Source organism: Aptenodytes patagonicus, chromosome Z (assembly GCF_965638725.1).
Source record: "Aptenodytes patagonicus chromosome Z, bAptPat1.pri.cur, whole genome shotgun sequence".
NCBI lineage: Eukaryota > Metazoa > Chordata > Aves > Sphenisciformes > Spheniscidae > Aptenodytes > Aptenodytes patagonicus.
Genome location: NC_134982.1, coordinates 56,413,984 through 56,433,089, shown reverse-complemented (window position 1 = coordinate 56,433,089; position 19,106 = coordinate 56,413,984). Strand labels below are relative to the sequence as shown.

Here is a 19,106-nt window from a genome sequence, read left to right as displayed (position 1 = left end):
TTTAGGAAATGTGGTCACAGACCTTGTCTTGTACAGCTGTAGGAGTCCTTCCAGTCCCCCAACCCAGCCACTGACACAAGGAAAGCAGCAGTGTTCTTGGAATACCTGCTGCCAGCAGTTCCATGCATTCCCTCTCTGTAGATTGGGTTCCTCCCCTGTCTTCCCTCTCCCATTCATTCCCCCAGGATACTCCCTTCCCCCTTCAGTTCCTCCCCTACCCTCTTTCACCCCTCTCCCTCCATGCATCCTTTGTCTTTGTGCCCATCCATTTTCCATTGCATACCTCCCGCTCTGCTTTCACAAGGAGTGAAGCTCTGCTCCTGTCAGTCTCTTTGACCAAGGAAGAGTATTGGAAGCAGAGTTTCCCAAGCCAACTCAGAGCTGCTCTAAATACTCCTAATATTGTCCCCCACATGCACGTCACTACAACTCTCCTTGATTGGAAGGGGAGCGCCACAATGACCTTGATAAAGCTTTGCTCTGCATCACACACAGCAAACTGTTCTGGTGACAACCACTCTTGAGCTCAGCTGTGCTCACATATGGGTCAAAGTGATTTTTTTCACTGTTACTCCCTGAAGTGGTAGTGGTGGTAAAGGATTGGTAAAGGGTCAGAACATCTCTATTTTTGTACAGCAAGGAGCAGAATCATAGTTCTGACATCTGCCAAAAAAAAAAAAGAGGAAATTAGCCTTTCAAAGGAAGGGCTTTATTAAAAGGGCATGAAACTTAAAGCCACAAATTGCAGATGACCAGCTACTTCTCTTGTGATGGGGATACTTGCTGGCACATAGTGATTCCCTGATGTCTTGATACAGGAGTTTTGCATTTCCCAAAAGGAAATGGAAAAAAAAAAAATCACGTTGCTTTAAAAAAATCTTACCCCATCTTTTCATCCCAGAATCCAAGTAAAAGGCTGTGGCCTTCACATAAAAGATATACAGCAGATTGTTTCATCAAAAGGAAACTAGTGACCTTGGCATCAGTTTGAGAATTTTATTAAAACCATAGGTTTCCATTCTGTACAAAACAGAGGCGCTTTCTTTTAAAAAAAAAAAAAATGTATTAACCACATAGGAAATAATGCACTGTAAGTGGTTTGTTGATAAAAACCTCTCTGAAAGCTATATACAGGATTAATACCACACAACTGTATTAATGTAGAGACTGTCAGCAACTTTAGCAATATATACAAACTACCTTTACACACATAAATATCTTATTTACAGCTAATAAATAACATTCAAAGCTAAATCATGTGTCCTCATGTACAAGAACCTTCACTATTTCGTATCCAAGTTCTGTTATGTGTTTGTATCTGATCCTGTATTAAGAGCACACCTGTTCAGACACTTTATTTCCAAAGAACTTGACTCTTAAGAGAAAATGGCAACAAAATGTGAAGTCTATAGGGAATAAATCATTCTATTTATTTTTAGAGGTCTCAAATGCAGTGGCTCAACACTCAACCCCACCCTCAGTGACTCACCATATCTCTGCTGTAGTTTAAAGGTTAGGAAATCAAATGTGAGCAATTTCAGAGTTATTAATATTCCAAGATATTGCACTGTTTAAGACTTTTATCCCCAAATATACTAGCAGCCACAGCTGGAAAAAAAAAAACACCAAACTGTGCACATAAATGCATACATGTTGGTTTTGCTTTCAAGATGGGATGATATTGGAGAAATCACCACCTCCACACTGTCTTGCACATGCAGGAAAAGACTACAGAAAAACAGCATCAATAGCTCACATTACACTTCTCCAAGTGTCTACCTTCAAGACCTTCTGCCTCCCCAGTATTTTGTTTATCTTCTAGAAAGCTCAAAGAGGGCTACTGAACCTTTCAGAGCACTAGAAAAATTACATGCTACTTAAAATGGGGAAGCAGAATGCCTTCAATATATCTATTTTTGGCAACTTGCAGCATATCTAATTCAAGTGTTTTTCAGAGCATTCATTCTTGTGCATCACACAATCAGGCTCCTTTTAACTGTCACAGCTCCTGCTCCTTGCTGAATTCCACCTCATGTCAGAAAATGAAGCAGCTCCTAGGATCTAGCACTGTATCACAGCCAAGCAACAAACCAAGGTGGGTCACCGGCAGTCACAATTCCAGTACAGGGAAGCATAAGCACGCTTGTCACCTGTCAAGTAGATTCATTTGCACTGAAGACTGCATACAGCAGCCATAACATTTGGTGTCAAAGAGCAGAGAAACTGTCTGTTTTGGCATACAGCATGCAAGCAAGTGGTGGGAAAAAAAAGAAAAAAAAATCTGTTTCCTGCAGTTTCTGGTAGTTCAATTCCTTTGCAGTTCCTTACTCACACAATGTTGGAGGCTAGATGGTTTCATTTTCAAGGAATGAAAGCACAGAAGAAAAGTTGAATGTCTGCACAGGGCACTAGTATTGCTGTCTTCTCCTACAACTGCTATTTATTCCAGGGTAAGCCACATAGAACTATATAGCTTAACAGATCACACCTATTGCTAAGCAGCACTGGCATCTACCCCCAGTAAAACACATTCATAACCACAAAAATTCATCCCCATATTAAGTCAGTCCCTGACACCTTTTAGTAATACACACAGCAAAGGTGTTTTTTCACATGAGAAACCTACTCATTTGCTAAACACACACTTGAAGACAATGAACTCCAGCCACTGAACTGTCTGAAAATTCAGTTAGCCAAGCCGGAAAAAAACCTGTCCAGTTTCAAAAGACTCCTGAAAAGAAAGAAAAGCCAGGTACAGGGCTTTGCTTCTTTTCAATAAATACTAGAAAATTGCTATAGAGGATTTGATGTCAAGAAACCTTGTCACAAGGCACCATGATTAAGCAAAATTACTTATTCCTTCCCAGCACTCAAGCCTTTGGCAAGTTGTTTCATGAGTTTTTTTGTTTTTAACTATTTGGATAATGTATTTTTATGGTTAGTAACTTTGTATGCTGAGACCTCCTTACAAGAAGTCTCCTAAGATAGCTAGGAATAGCAGGCAAAAAGCCAGCAGCAGATAAATATTTCTATATATTTGGTTCTGAACATCCAGTCCATGGGGATGAACAGACTCTCCTCCCCAGTGTGGAAAATCTTCATTCTTGTCACTTAATCAGATTCATGAGCAGAATTTTCTTTAGAGGCATTCTTGGCACTGTGGGGAGAAAAAAAAAAGACAGGTGAAGAGGAAGAAATAAGATACTTGCTCCTTTTTGTCTTATTTTTGAGACTTAAGATTAAAAAAATACTACTTAACAGGAAAATAAATTACGTGCTCAGGCTTTTTCCGGCTGCTGCTTTGTTTTACACGTAGATACACACACAGAGCTCTCAAGGCCTCCCCAGGTCATTGCCCTGAAGTGAAGGTCAGCACACATGCCTTTTTATGCACAACTAGATCTCAGTCTAGAAGTGTCCCCATGAGATCTTTCACACACAGCAGTTGCACTAAAATAAATATAACCACTTCTCCAGCTCAAACTTTAGTGGATAAAGTCCAAATAAATCTGGCCCCACATTTCAAAGTTTACTCTGGGTCAGAAAAATTACTGATCAAAAAATTAAAGTGCACTAAGGGCTATTAAACAAAGACTCAATCTCTGATCCAAATCAGAGATGCAAGTCTCAGGAAGTCACTCACCTGGCAGTTGCCAGCAGAAAGCAGTGTGCCAGGGAGGGCACCTGCGTATGCCTGCTCAGTTTCTGTACTCTGAATCTGCTGCTGGCCAGTGAGGAGAGAGGGCTCTGGACTGACTCAGTATGGATGTCTGGATGTTCTTCAATTAAGGGTAAAATGTAGGGCATCTTTAGATAGAGGCACGCTTTCCTCTGTGTTAGTGTCTTGTCTGTAAACCCTCTCTAACAGTCATTTATACTTGGCCACCGTGTGAATGTGAGAGCCAGTGACTTGTACTTGCTTTTCAGACATGCTAACAACCACACAAGGAGATGGTTAGCAGAGAACCAAATTAGGGGTTTTTAAGCTGCCAAAGCTGCCATAAGCAAGCCCCAGGTTAGTCTGAGTTGTGACACTTCTGAAGCCTTGAGAAGACTAGCGCACAAGTCAACTAAATCAGGGAGTTTTGTTAGATCCTCCTACTATCACTCAAGTTTCCCAACCCAAAAACAGTGATCACTCATACCCTCCTCTCTTCCTGTTGACAGGCTGCTCCAAGCATTTCACGAATATTGCTGCCTCTTCTCCTTTACTGAGACGTGAGGTGCCATCTCGAGAACAGAACACCACCCTGTGGAATAAGTATTGGACAATCACATGACTGAGCCAGACATCTCTTTTTAACCTTAGGAATAGGACTGGTGCTTGGAAGCAGTCTTTATACTCTGTCACGTGCAGCAGTACTACTTTACAAGCCTGTGAGAAAATTATTTTTAAAAAAAGAATTCTGGGACAAAAGAAACACTGTGCAAGAAAAACTAGTAAATGCATTATGCATTGACCTCAAACTGTAGCCATAACTTTGGTCCTTTGTATAAAATCTTCTTGTGGCTAAGAGAGCAGAAGCTCTATATCAAAGTCTCTTGGATCTTTATTTACACCAGTCCTTGTGTGACTTTTGTCAGGCGAATGATCTTGGAAGAAAGCATTACTCCCCCAAATGTCTGCAAACAAAGTAGGTTGCCCATTCCAGCAAACCTGAGCAGTTGCTTTTCTATTTATCAGCAGTTTCCCCACCCCTATATTTGTTCAGCTCTGATAACTGTTCTCTGATAAAATGACTGCCTTGTTTATTCAAAGGAGGAACATATTATTCACAATACTGCACATACGACATGCATACTGTCCCGGGTCCATTTTCTGCTAAGAGATGTCATGCCTAGTGAATATGAGAATTCCAAAAGATTCAGGTCAAGCAGTTCTGTTCAGACTTTGCTGTTTTAACATTCATGCATTAGCAGTGTCCTGCAACAGTCATGTTTCAGTTTTCACCCACCATTCAAGTATTCCCAACTCCTAAGAAAATCCAGCTTAACGAAGCAATGATTTCTTGTGCAAACGCACTTTTGTAAGCATTTCAAAAACCTCCTTCTAAGCATGCTCTTCACAAGAAAACTTGTGCAAGTGTCCAGCAAGAGAAAGGAGGAGGAGAACTGCAAATACAATCAGAGATGCTGGTTCATGGAGATCCTCTCCTGCATATTATAACTAACCTGAGGCACATGAGTGGTATGCAAATGAATTATGTGGGAGTAAAACTACAGATTGCAGATCCCAGTGGAAGCAAACAACTGAACCTGGCTGATATAAATGCTGGTTTGGTGCCACCGGAGCACTAATTATCAGTGCTGCACCCATTTGTAACTGCTTTCCATGTTTTGTCCTGCTCCGAGATACCAGGAATCAGGAAACACTGTCAATTAAAACTAATACAGCTTATAACAATCAAAACAAGTTACTTTTTCTGAGTTTCTCCTGACTTCACTCTGACCCTCTGGATGTCAAACGTAAAAGGAGTCCACCAGTCTGACCAGCTGAAGAAGGTGTCTTTCTCCCACTGCAGCTTCAGCATAAGCAGGTCACCAATATCCACTTCTGCGTAAATCAGGAAGGAGAAGGTCTTGTTTGAGGAGACTTCAGGCCTGTGGGGAGAGAAATAAGGAAAAAAAACAAAAAACGGAACTGTTGGACAGATAAAGAAAATTAAGGGGAAACACAGAACCAGGACTTTACTTCAAAGAAAGAAGCAACCTTCTCCATAGTTCTAATGGATGGAATAAGGAAAAAAAAAAAAACACCTTAAGCTTTTGTAGAGGCAAAAGGAAAAGCTTTCTGCAGCAAGGCTGGTAAACCCTGGGACAGACTGCCAGGCAAGGGGTGTCTTCTCCAGTGCTGGTGGCTCTCAGAGAAGCCAGACAAGCACCAGCCAGGAACAGTTTAGGTTCCTCAGAGTAGAAAACAGACTTTGGTGCTTTCCAGACCCATTCCCTGCCAGCCCAGGTGCAGGGATGTAATCACAGACTTCTGCTTATTTGCAGAGATGTGGAAGCAAATCCCATGTCTCCCTCAGCTTCTGCACCAAGGCCTTCAGACCCATCAAACAATTAACTCCAGGTTGCAGTCTGCTTTTAAGGAGCTTTAACACAGCTGGAACATGGCATAAAGATAGTGAAAAGAGAAGAAAACAAGAAACCTGCCACACCAGAAAAATTCTTATTAGGCTGAGCCACAAGTCAGGCTTCACATTTCCATGTTTCAGATCTCTTAACAAGAACAGCTCCTATAGAGCTTAGATCATTAGCTTCAGCAGTGGATGCATCCCCTTGATCAAGGACAAGAGCAGATTCTGGGACCCTGTAAGATTCCTGTAGCTGGAGCTAGAACAAGTTCATCAGCTGGAGCTTTAGCAGATTTAGGTAGACTCAATAGTACATTGCAGTTGTTTCTGTAGCTACTCACAGTGTGAAACCAATGTTCTCACTCTCATCTAGAGTGCCATAGAGAGAGATCAGGAATGGCTGGTTTGTCTTGGTCATATTAGTCTTTCCAAAGAAATGGATCTTGACCTGGTAATGAAAGACTGGAAGAACACAAAAAAGGCTATTAGGAAAAAACTCAACCTCCAAAGAGACTGCTGGTGACAAAACCACCCAAAAACCCCCATGTAAATCCTAGGCTGAAATACGCCAACATCACTAAACTGAGGAGGTTAGTTCCCTGCAGGTATCCAGGGAACTATTTTTGTGAGGAGGTAAAGATTAGGATGCAAGGGAATCACAATTAAAAAACGCCTTTGCAGTTCTTGCAACTAAACTCTGCATTTTAAGTTGACTGCCACTGTAATAATCCCAAAGTCTGCAGTATCGCCTTCAAACCCGTTATAAATGTGTAAGACTTGCTGTCCTTGACTTGAAACAAGTAAGCTGTGCTCTCCTCATACAGGAGCCTTGGTGAAAAAATTCAACCCACTGACACTGCATATTAAGCAATAAATGCCAACAAAACATAGTCTTGCAGCTGTTCTAACACTGCAGGAATGTGCCCTCTGATTGCTGGTCTGTCACACAATGAGCATACCATGTGGTACAGTCAAAGCTAGGGAAGAAGAAAAAAGTAGTAAAATAAAACTCAGAAGCTATTTTCCCAGCTGAAAGTCTTCCAGTTCTTCCTGGCAATGTCCTTCTCAGACCTACCACTGTGGCAATGGGAATCAAGAAGTGCTGTGATATTTTAATGAGGGCTTGTGCTCCTCTGGCAAAGGCATTATGAAAAGCACAAGTCTGATGGTTGCACATCTTTAAAGAAGTTGATCATCAGGCTGAGCTCTGCTGATTATTTTCCCAGCAGCAGGACAAATTCATTTGGATGAAAAATACTGAAAAAAATCTGGAAGACTCAGTTGTTCCAAGTGACCAGGCCGCAGAGAAAGTCTTTTTAATTTTGCTACTTGGAAACTTGTTACAGAATACCTTCATTTTTATAGTCTACCCCCCACCTCCACACCTTGAGTAAGATGACACTGTTTTTCTGAGACTGCACTTTAGCTTGTGCTCAACGGTAAACTGCAGGCAAGCTTCACCTCTGCTCGCCACAGGCAGCAAAGCAGCAATATTGTCACCTGCAGCATGCACCCACCCTGACACGCAGCTGAGCAAAAGTACCAGTCTTGCTCTCCAGTAAGCAAGCAGGACCTACCTTTATAGGGCATCTGAGCACGGGTCTTCAAGTACATTTTGGTGTTTCTCTTTGTTCTCACTCTGTTGACCTTGTAACCCAAATTGTTGCAGCGATTCTTCCGGCAGCTAAGGCAGAGACCCTTCTCAAAGGCTTCCTTTGTGTTGCAGCGGTAGGCCATGCTGGGCTTTTCTTCATAGAGGAGGGAGTCAATGAAGAGGTGGATGGATCGTTCATGAGAACATTTCACCAGCTGATCCACATCTTGAAAGAAAGAAAGTGTGTACTATGTATACACACATGCATATAATGACATAAACCCCTAAGCAATGCTGTCAACAGGTACAATCTGCTATGCCAGAGCTGGGCTTTACAGGGTGACTTTTAAAAGCGCTTAAAAGAACAAGTTCCTGTGCCTCTCGAAGAAATCTTTGCTTGCAAGAAACCTGCATGCTATTGAAGATCTCCCTTTGGATGTTATACCGCTTGTTTCACAGCAGCCTCACCTGCAAAGCCTTTTTCAGCAATCAGACGGAGTGCTTCTCCCAACTTGCAACCTGGCTGGAAACCTCCACCATTAGGATAAATATCAATGTGTCCAACAGGCTTCTGGATCCCAATGCTGCGGTCTGGAGAGCCTCGAGTGTAGGTGTGTAGGACATCCACAAAGTCAGCATCATCCGGGGAGAGGCGGGTGAGGGCATCGGCATACTCAAAGGTAGGACCAGCTGGATCCAGCCCTTTATGGGGCAAAGCACAAAGAAAAACTGAAATTGTCTGCCAGAGACACTGACAGTGATAACAAATGCCAAACTCAGCTACTAGATTGGGCTGGAGCATTGCATATGGTATCAGTATCACTGCAGACATTACAGCAAGATCATTTAAGTAGCATTCATGTATACAGGAGAATCAATACACTGCCCTGAAATGCTGTCACTGTTTAAAAAAAATAAGGTATATGTAAACATATGTAAAGAAGCCCAGATAACTTCCTCACAGCTGTAGCATTTCCAGCGGATGGAAGAAACAATATTTTCTCAGTGTCTTCCTCTTGTCAAGAAACAGAGGAATTGTAAAACTTCTATTTGAAGTGTCTGAAGTGTGGAAAATGTCTTGCTGCTTACTCCCTGCTAGGGGAACAAGTGGGAAACGTAAATGAGAGCTTCACTGTCTACCCACTGCCTAAGGGGAAGGAGGTTATTATGGTAAACTGTCAAGCTGCAGCAACGCTGACATTAAAAACACCCAGAATTATTCTGCCAGTGAACAAGTACTATCTCTTGAATCCAGACAATTACTTGAGAGATGGCTGAAGGCAGAGCTGAAGGGACATGTCTTTCCTGCAGCCCTCAGCTGGGGACAGGCACCTGGGTCACCCACCCCTGGTTAGCCTTACCCAGTCTGACCTGCCTCCCCTTGCTGTGAGGACTTCAGGGACCACATCCCATCGCTCCCTGTGCTTAAAGGTGATGCTGCTTTCCCAGGGAAAGGTTCATCTTGGGCACCGAGGGCAACCGTGAGGGCATAACAGAGGGCTACTGGTATTTGAGTGATTTGGCAGCCTCAGTGAAAGCAACAAAGCTGCAGCTGAAAGGAAGGGTAGAGGGACTAGTGCTTTGGCCTCCTGATTTTAATCTGCCACCTCTCAGGAGTTAGCCTTTCCTGATGCGACTGCTCCATAGCCCACCCCCCAGCATGCCTGTGGATCTGGGATCACAGCCAGGCTCAGGTGAAAGGGCAAAGGGTGCCAGGAGGAAGGAAGCTAGGCTCCCATTTGAATGCAGCTCCCAAGCTCTCTCAGCAGCGAAGACACCACAGATGAGTGATTTTCTTAGCCTCATTTGCTGATGTTGGCATTTCCTTTGTCACCGAAATCAGTGCTAGGGGGTCAGCCCTCCAGGTGCTGGGCTATAAACCAGCCCCTGAATGGCCATGCACTCTGCCTTGTCTAGCACACTTCTCAGCCTCCAAAAATCACCCTAAGCAGACATTTAAGCATGCATAGGAACAGGGCAAGCAGATATATATATACTTCCCTCCCCTTCCCAAAACTTTCCCAGTATTATTTTCAGCCTAGAATATTACTTGAGCCTGTGAGGATTAATTTTTTTTTTTTAGTAACCCACAGTGGATCTCTTCTGATTATCTGTCCAGTCTCCCTTTGAGCCCATATAAACTTCTTGCATCCACAGCATCCCACAAAGAGCTCTGCAGATACTACACCCAGTGCAGGAGGATCTACCTCCTGGTTTTTTTAACAGCTCCCACCAGCTGCAAGGGATGATCGCCTGGATGAAGACAACCAGCTGAAGTTCTTGTGCTGCAAGAGATACTGTGACCTTCTCCAAGCCATGGAATTGGCCAGTCTCTATCACATGCCCCCCTACTAGTCTCTTTTCATGGCCAATTAATCCCTGCCTACTCACTCATCTCTTGTGCAGAGGCAGATCAAGGCTTCTCACCCACCACCTTTGTTGTTCTTTTCTGAACCTTTTCCATTCTATTACAGGAATATCAGCCCTGCTGATTCAATAAAGAATGAACACATAACCTAAGTACTGCCAACAAACAACAGTTATTCTGGTGATTTTCCAGAGGGACGTAATATTTCAGCATGGAGGAGACAGGACTCTCCACTCTACAACCACAGGTTTTCTTACCAGTAATTCTGTTCACCTTCTTCTTGGTCAGGCTCCCAGCAATCCCAGCAGCATGAGCACCTAGACTGTACCCCAGCAAGTGGACATTGTTGAGAGGATAATTGAATTGCTCCTGCAGAAGAAAGTAATTTGTTTAAAGTTTGAAGTCAAATGGGAAAACATCAGAAGACACAAGGGAAAATGTTTTGTAAACACTGAGATTTCTCTTTGAGCCATGAATAATAGAAGAAATACTAAATACAATCAACATAACTTTTTGCCATACTAGGTCACCTGAGTTAACTAACTTAAGGCAAAAGGCTAAGCAGAGAGGAATGCAGAATGAAGGACAGAACACAGGGCTGTGTATTATATCGAAGGTTTTCAGCCACCCTCTCCCCACCAGTTTCTGGATCTCCTATTTCCCAAAGGCAGGGCAGACTTCTGTTTCCCAAAGGCTGGCTACCGTATAATATATAGGAACCTGTCTTTCACAGCTACCTCTCACAGAGCCTTCAGAAATACTGTGGACTCACAGGGCTCCACAGACCACAAGGCAAAGTTTCCAGAATGCACTATAAAAAGCCTCCTTGTGTAAAAGATAACCATTAAATTAAAGCTGGGGTTTTACCAGTCCAGCGAAAGTACTGTCTGCAACAGCTTAACTCCATCTACCCAACAGGAGATTATTAACACAGCTGCATCATTGTACATAATGTCCTAGGAGACACAACAGCAATGTGAGACATGTGACTACATGTCTTACCTCCATCCAGTCAATAAACATAGCAACATCCTTCCCCACCAGCTTAGTGTATGCAGCGGACACTGGGTAGTGCTGCTGCGCTCGAATTAGCCAGTCCACCACAATGACGTTTGAATCAGGTTCTCTCTTGTACAGAGCATCCACCAGCTTCGGGACCCAACTTTCATACATTCCTGTGACCTGTTGGGTTTTTTTTTAATTAAAAAAGGAGACATCTTAATATTATCTGTGGTGTATAGACACCTCAGCTGACATATCTAACACAGTTTATCAGGAATATGGTTCAAGGGGAGATTCCTCCACTTTCTTCTTACCGTCCACCCATGGATCACCACAAAGGTTTTACTGGTATGGTTGAAGTTGCACTGTGCCAGGCTGTCCACCTGCCCAGGGACCAGGTAGCAGACATCCTCGTTGGGCTCTGCAGGCGTCCGTAAGGAAAACTTGCTCTCAATTCCCTCAAAATTGGTCTCAGCTTCTGCTATGCAAGAGCACAGGAAACATACAGCAGTGTTTTAGGAGTATTAGGACAAACAGTTCAGAAGTCATAGGTATGATGTTGGAGAGGTATCAGGAACAGTGAAGAAACAGGACGTGTGTTTTTCATTTCCTACAGCACTCCTTTTGTGCCACAGCGGCCATGTAAAGAGGAAATCAAAGGGTGAAAATTGCTCCCCTTCCAAGGTCCTGCTAAAACAGTGAGAATCCAGCCAGCTGTCAGAGAGGTATTAATTCCTTTTAGGAGTCAGTATTTTCCCCATTACATTATTAACAGGAAACCTGTGAATTACCACAGCAGTGCAGAAAACTGCACAGGAAAGTCATAGACAGCACATGCAGGAAAGCAGCAAGTTCCTACCATACTATTACATATTTTGGTGGTGCATCTTCCACATCACTTCATCAATAATCACTGCCTAACAAGGCTCTTTATAGCACCCAGTAGCTGCAGCGCATTAAAAAGAAGAGCTGCAAAGTCACCACTGTTTTACAAAATGCTAGTTTTAACTTTCTACCAACAAAGAAAAACAGCAGGTGAGAAGATCAGACACCCATTAAGGAAACTGAACTAGCAAAGCAGAAGCCTGTATTTTGAAGGCGGTATTTTTTCAGACCATCTGATAAGCAACACTGCAGAAAAATCTTCCTCTGCCTGATGCTATTTTGAATCCAGGGTAGAGGGGGGGGATGTGAAGATCACATACTGGTGGTAACAAAGCATGTGATGGCCTGAAAAGATCACTTCTTAGAGAACTCCCTCCAGCTTCCAGCTTCGAAACCTAAGTTTTCCTTTCTGCCAAGGCAGCGAAGCGACTTTAGGCTTCATGCTCACTACTTCCTTTGTCTAGGAAGAAACTTAAATGCCTCCTCTTTTTACATCTGATTCAACACTTAAAAGTACCTCTATATCCAGCAGACCCTATAACTAACTGTGGACTTAAATGCCAAAGCTTTTTGAAAACCAGGCCCTACTTTGGCAACTTGCATTTAACAAATATTGATTGCCTGTTTTCCAAGTGCAGCTGAACTCAGGCCCACTCTGTCCCGCTCAGTGTTGGGTTTCCTGGCATCATGACCACCAAGCTTTCACAAACTCCTAAACACACATTAATGAATGGCTCCAGGTCACCTTAGAGAATGCAAAGGGACACAGTGAAGACCTCATGCCAGACACGCAAAACAAATTTCCACTCTCCTCCTTTTTCCCATTGCAGAAGAGGTTTTCTGTGATAACTGGTACATTTGCATTTCTCCATAAAGTTGTGCTGCATCACTCTGAGGTGATGAATAATGAACTACTCATTTTTTTCCTAAAACTTAGTTTTTCTGGTCTTCTCATTCAAGCTACCATGCTCAGCAGGGCACTGACTTATGCCCGACCTCACTCAGCCCTCAGGTAGCTGTAATAAAGTCTAGGAGGCTCCTGCTGTGCTTGGAGGGCCACAGAAATGAGGGTCTAACCTCTTGCATGAGGTGTAAGACCAGCACACAGGCTGGCAACAAATGCTCACGTACAAGCCTCGGAGAGACTGCTGTCATCTGCAATCAACGGCTTAACATTGCCTTAGTTCATCAGGACTTCTCACCTGCTGAAAACAAGTCACATGCAGGGAAGTAACAAGAACTGTTCACTGAACAGAGGCAGTGCTCAGCTTTAGGTTTTGACCTTGACTATGTTAGGCTGGCTAGCTAATCCAGGATAATTACACTGAGGGCCCTCTTCCTGCCTCCTTCCCCCTAAAGAAGTGATAAAGTTTATGGAAAACACCTTCCTCCAAACCAGTAGAAGTATTCACATAATGGTGACTATAGTCTATAAGACTTTACCTACTGAAAGCAAAATTTACCAAACTAACTAAATGCTGATCTTTCTCAGAAGTTGCCCCTTTTTTATACTTTCGCACATTCAAAACTTCATTTTCTCACCAACTGAGAGTACAAAACCCCTTTCTGAAACAAATCTTTAGACTTAAACTATTTACTTTTTGGCCAGAAAAAGAAAAGTCCCAAAGGCTGATTGGTTAAATACCAACTATAACTTTTCACTCAGCAGTGAATCAGTAAAACCTTGAAAGGACCAAGAACAGCTTTCAGCTGTAAGGCACACAATGCAAAGACTTTCAATTAGGTATATTCCTGCCCAGCACAGGAAGGCGAACAAAAATAGTCCACCTGCTCACTAGTTAATAGTGCTTCCTTTCATACTTAGATATCATTTCCCTTCTGAATTAAACCTGACTGATAATCATCCAAAATCTAAACTAAATTGATATCCTGTCTTGTAGTGTGTTTTCAATTACAAACACATGCAAGAATTTGCGTAAGTTCAGACCGCATCTCTTTTTGGAAATAAGCTTGTAATAGACTAAATTCACAATTCTAAGTGCACCGTACTTAAAGGTGCACTTTTCTAACTGCACCAAACTTAGAAAGATTGCAGTACAGTGGCATCTACCACTGAAGATGTGCAAAGTGCTTCACAAATATTCGTGTGTTCCAGCCTAAAAATCTTTGGGTAGGATTTAAGGACATAGGTGCACTGAGATGCAGTCACCACCAGGAAAGCAGCAGCTGCAAAGCAACTGCCCGTGAGTTAGGGAAATGGCAAAAGGCCACTCTGCTCACTTAGCTATGTTGTATGAGGAATCAGAAAGTCAGAAGAAGTTATTGTTAGTATCTTTTATGCTCACAAGAAGTGTCACGTTGTCTAATGTAGACATATGCTCAGTTCTCAGCAGCAAGATACACTCTGGATGAGAGAAGTATGTGCAGTAGGGTTTGTTACAGACTTCTTAATGACATGCTCATTAAGAAGCTACCCTCAAAAGTTGCCCGAGTTTGACTTTGCAAATTCTGTATGGCTCAGAGCATAAGATAAGTTGTCTGCACCTCATGTTGTGCTGCACACATGCTGCAGTACCACCTCACCTCCCACCTTCTACAGATTACGATTTAGAAATACAGTACATACATACGTGATAGTATGTACACACTCACCACACATACTGACATCTGTATGTACCATGCTTTAAAACTGCAGCAGAGAAGCTACAAAGCACATCACTTCAGAAAACTAGCATTTCCCACTTCTACTTTTGTACCTCAAAGTATCTTGGTCTATTTAAAAAAAATGATTCAGAACCAAACTTTGTCATACATAGACTTTTGTCACAGATCTTTTCCTCATAGATTTAAAGTGAGAAGTCTCCTTGAATCATGTCCTAACTGAGCTAGTCAAACAGTTGGGTCTCATTCTTACAGCCTTACACAAAGCCAAAGAAATGCAGAGACAGTCAATGTACACACTCACCACTGGTTAGTTAATGATGTGTTTTAACCCAAATTAATTAAACCAGGGAAAACCTAGAAATGGGGAGTCTTCAGCATGTTTCTGAAAGGTGGATAGAAATTTACCTGAATTTGCATCAGGTTTTACATAATGTAGATACAGAAATTGGATATAAAGACATTTATGTGTATCCGTACTGGGACACTGAAGTAGTTTTTAGTGACAAGAATGCAAGCCCATTTCTAAACAAGGCCTTGAAGAGAAGCAGACCTGGAGGTAAAAATGTGTAGACAAAACAAATCCACGCTTTTGCTAAAAATCACACTTTTCCCAGGCTTAGTTCAGCAGAGGTATAAAGGCATGTGTTCTGTACTGCAAAAGCTTCCAGGCACACAGCTGCAAATACAAGCCCCTGTTACAAAATAAAGTTTTCTGGCCACTGCTATGTGCTTACAGTTAGCAAGGTAACCTACAAAGGGATTATTTAGGGAACTGGAAAAAAATTAAGCCACCAATTTCAGACCTGAGCTGGCTTTTCTAACAGCCTACAGGCTGCGTTGCCAAGCTCCATCGTTCTATCATGCTCTGCAAACTTTCTGATGCTTTTCTTACACCTCTACTTACATAATCTCAGTTTTCATGTTTTAAAAAAAGCTGTCCTGTATGTCAAGGTATAGAGAATATTGTAGAACTCAGAAAAAAGTACAAAAAAAAAAAGCTTAGAAACTGGGAAAAGTCAGTAGTTTCATTTTCCTGTTTAAAGCTTATGACACTTTGGACATGCAATTGTGAAACTCCATTCAGTTAGGGATTCCTATCAATTTTGAAAGCATCCCACTGACTTTGAGCATTCTGACACAGTACAAATACAAGTTTACACACTAATCAAGAGAATTCAGATTCAAATTTCCTTCATGGGATGCCCAAGGTGACCTGGCAACTGATTTTCATGAAGGAAACTGTTCATCACTGGTCAGCTGGGTGGAGAACATGAGTTTTGAGGAAGTAACAGCATCTGGAATATTAATCAAAAGTTAAAGTGCCCACATCAGACACAGGATGCCAAATACGATAATAAAGCATTTGCCAGAATCAGTGCACCTGAACTATGGTTTTAAAAAGGGAATCTTTGATAAACAACAGTTTCCTAGCGTTATGTACACAGAAATGGAAATATATTAGCTAGGTGCAAAGATCATTAGAAATTATACTGCTAGACTGTATAAACTCGAACCCACACAAGACATGCACACACACACATGTACAGCAGCAAACATCTGCACATAACATCATTTACATAAATAGCTGGAGTTAACTGGACTAACTCTTCCCCCAGCTGATAACCAGTATTAGGATCATCCATCAATCAGTCATACTGAACTCCTAAATGAGTTCTGCAGCAAACTCGTTGTCAGCTGTAATAAAGGGGCTGTATCACTGAAATTGTTATTGTTTAGTTTGATCTACACTATAAACTGAAAGCAGACCACTGTGTGTTGCTATCCCATGAAACCTACCCCACAAGTCAGGTTATTGTTTAACTTTGCTGTAAAGAAATTACAGCTTCAAGTTTAGTTGTGTCTTCCTTAATGGCAGAGCCCTGAGAGTATGTTCTCCTTCACTTCTGAGGCAGAGTCAATGGAAAGAGCAACACCTCTGAAAAGCAACTGGGCCCAAGTTCAGATGCTGAGCAGGGACCTCCCAGCTTAAGTCCTGCAGCTGGCAAAACAAGGGCAAACTGCTGTTCTCGCACTGTGCACATGGGTGCTCGCCCCTCTCCAAGGCACTCCCTGTCAAATAGATCCTTACTCAGCTGCAGCTGGGAGGCTTGTAACTCAATCCAGCAGAGCTCTTGCCATCCATCAGTCCCTCTGGGATATCTGGAATTAGCCCAAAACAATAAATGCAATCACTGTCAGACTTTGGAGTAATATGGAGGAAAGGATGCATGAGAAAGCCGTACCATGCAAGTACTTCCTGCACAGAAGAGATTCCAGCAAACTTTTAGGAGTGCTAGTGCTCATGCTATTCTCCAGCACACTTTTGATGCCTGACAGTCTCACCTCTACGCCTTCTCAGAAATGCATTGTTTCTGGAAAGGCAATGCCACATCTGCCCTGGTAGGTCCATCCCAAACACAGCCATAGCGAAAGCCAGCAGCTCACATCACACAGTGTAAATCTGCTGTAACCCCTGACTCTGGATTTATGCTGGTAAAAACAAGAAATCAGAATGTACTCCTAGAAATGCTTTTATCTTTTCCTGGAAAACCAATGTTATCTTCACCTAGAATATCTTTTTCTATGTTGTTTATTAAATACTCTGGATTCCTGGAGGGCTGGATCATGTATTTTCCATGGTTTCAAAACATCTTTTTACATGTGGTGTGCCAGAAATAGCGTGGGACTGAAGGCTTGGATAGCTTTAGGATGATCGCACAACCTGTTTTCATATAACCTGTTCCTAAGGAGAAATAATGTAATCATTAGTAAGTCTGTGGCAAATCAGTTCCTACAGGGATGAAAGCTTGCTCCGTGAAGATAGTTATTTTACTGTATGAAACTTGGATACTGTGATGAAAACTGCTTTTGATTGCCTCTGATGGCACAAGATTCAAAGCAAGAATACATTCCTTTAGCTGTGCCCTAGCACCCCATCCTCTTACTTTTGAATACTTCCCTTCAGCTTCCTTGTACACAAAGGAAATAACAAAGGCATCCACAGTGAAAAAAGCAGCAGTTTCCATATTCCATTTTAGTATCACACAGTAGCTCTAAGAACTACAGCCACATTTTCTTCTAAGGCTGTGGACTTTAAAGATAGACATTATGTGTGGGAGATTAGTGTAAGAAAGTGACAAGACACTGCTAACTTAAGTTTGACAAGTAGTGGTCTCCTAAAACTAGTCTTTTTGCTCATTAAAGCTGCAACCATATTGTGATTAACCGAGAGAGCATTCGTAAACACCTAATAGTGAACATTCACACATGTTCCACCCTCCCTAGCCTGTAGGGTGCCTATGCACAAATGCAGGTACTATAGGTGTAGTGTAAGCAGTCATATATGTATATACAGACACTGTGAGAGTATATCCCGCTGTTCACTTTTTCCCTAATGGATTCTGCTGCATTAAAGGCATTAACTACAACCCAAACACATTACGATGACACTGATTAAACTCAGCCTTGCCTTAGGCAGTTCAGACCAAGAACGGTAGGAAGTTAGGATGCAGGGCTCCCATGGGACGGGTGAGTCCCATGCACAACGGAGGGCCCTGGCCCTGCAGGGAGCCGAGGAACCCTACCGTGCTGCTACCGCTGTGCCAATCCACCTCCGGCAAGGGATTCGTGGAAGCCACCTTGCTCCGGGGGAAAAACACATCCCAAACCTCCACATCCCCTGCCATCGGCCCGGCAGGTTGTGCCTGCGCTCCGGGCAAGGAACTGGCTCCGGGTGTCCTAACAGGATGCAGGTCCCCCCAGCATTGCTCTCCAGAGCCTTCCGAGGCCACCCCACGCCACCCAGGTCCCGCAGCAACCCCAGCACCCCGGGAGAGCCTTGCAAAGCTAAGCTGCAAACTCCCCTTTCCCGCCATGCCAGCGACATCTCCCTTGCACGCCCCCCCCCCCCCCTCAAATGCAACAGGCATGCCCGGCAACTCCCCTGCACCTCCCGCCCCGTGCGTGCTCCGGACTCTGTCCAGGCTACCCACCCCCCGCACCGCCCAGCGCCCCCTCCCCGGGCCGGGGACTTACCGCCGGCGGCGGCCGGAGGCGCGCCGAGAGCAGCCAGCCAGCGCAGGCAGAGGCAGACCAGAAACGCCTTCCTCCCCATCTCGCCTCCTCTCTCCCTGCGCTCTGCCGTGGCAGAAAAGTTTCGGTGCAAAAATAAAAAAAAAAAAAGAAAATTAAGTTTTTAGGTTTGTTTGTTTTTTTAAAAATACAACTGTAGCGCAAAAATAATGCAGTGGCAACGAACCACTCCGGGAGCAGCCCGAAGCACCCCAGGGAGCAAGCCAAGCCTCTGCCACCACTGCTCCCTCCCCGGGCCCTTATGTCCCCGCCAATATGCAAATATGCAAATGAGCCCCCACACCCATTGGGCGCGCGCCGCGGGGCGGGGCCGGCGCTGCCCGAAGGCGGGCGGGGTGGGGGGCCGAGCCGCTCCCGCGGGGCGCCGCGACCCTGGCCGCCCTCGGGGCTGCGCGGCCCCCGGCACGGCACGGCCCCGGCACGGCACGGCCTCGGGACGGCTCGGCACCGCCCGACCCAGGGA

General features: G+C 43.7%; 1 protein-coding gene across 2 annotated transcripts; it reads right to left on the bottom strand.

Annotated features, from left to right (window-relative positions):
* Window positions 1-982: 982 nt before the first annotated feature.
* Window positions 983-18,850, bottom strand: LPL (lipoprotein lipase). Of its 2 annotated transcripts, none has more exons than XM_076362038.1 (10): window positions 18,587-18,850; window positions 11,356-11,522; window positions 11,042-11,221; window positions 10,297-10,408; window positions 8,140-8,373; window positions 7,655-7,897; window positions 6,419-6,539; window positions 5,419-5,601; window positions 4,146-4,250; window positions 983-3,157 (listed from the first exon to the last, which is right to left on the bottom strand). In XM_076362038.1, exons 1-10 carry the CDS (start codon window positions 18,663-18,665, stop codon window positions 3,112-3,114), a joined length of 1,470 nt encoding a protein of 489 aa, XP_076218153.1. In that variant the 5' UTR covers window positions 18,666-18,850; the 3' UTR covers window positions 983-3,111. The 2 variants fall into 2 exon arrangements, with proteins under 2 accessions (XP_076218153.1, XP_076218154.1); XM_076362039.1 differs by having other exon boundaries at window positions 11,356-11,519.
* Between the last annotated feature and the right edge of the window lie 256 nt (window positions 18,851-19,106).

Excerpts from the sequence above, each read along its gene's own strand:
- LPL (XM_076362038.1), bottom strand. The coding sequence starts at position 18,665 with ATGGGGAGGAAGGCGTTTCTGGTCTGCCTCTGCCTGCGCTGGCTGGCT. Across the intron at positions 10,409-11,041 it reads TGTTTATTGACTGGATGGAG|GAGCAATTCAATTATCCTCT; the intron begins GTAAGACATGTA and ends TTTCTTCTGCAG. Across the intron at positions 8,374-10,296 it reads GAAGGTGAACAGAATTACTG|GGCTGGATCCAGCTGGTCCT; the intron begins GTAAGAAAACCT and ends TGCCCCATAAAG.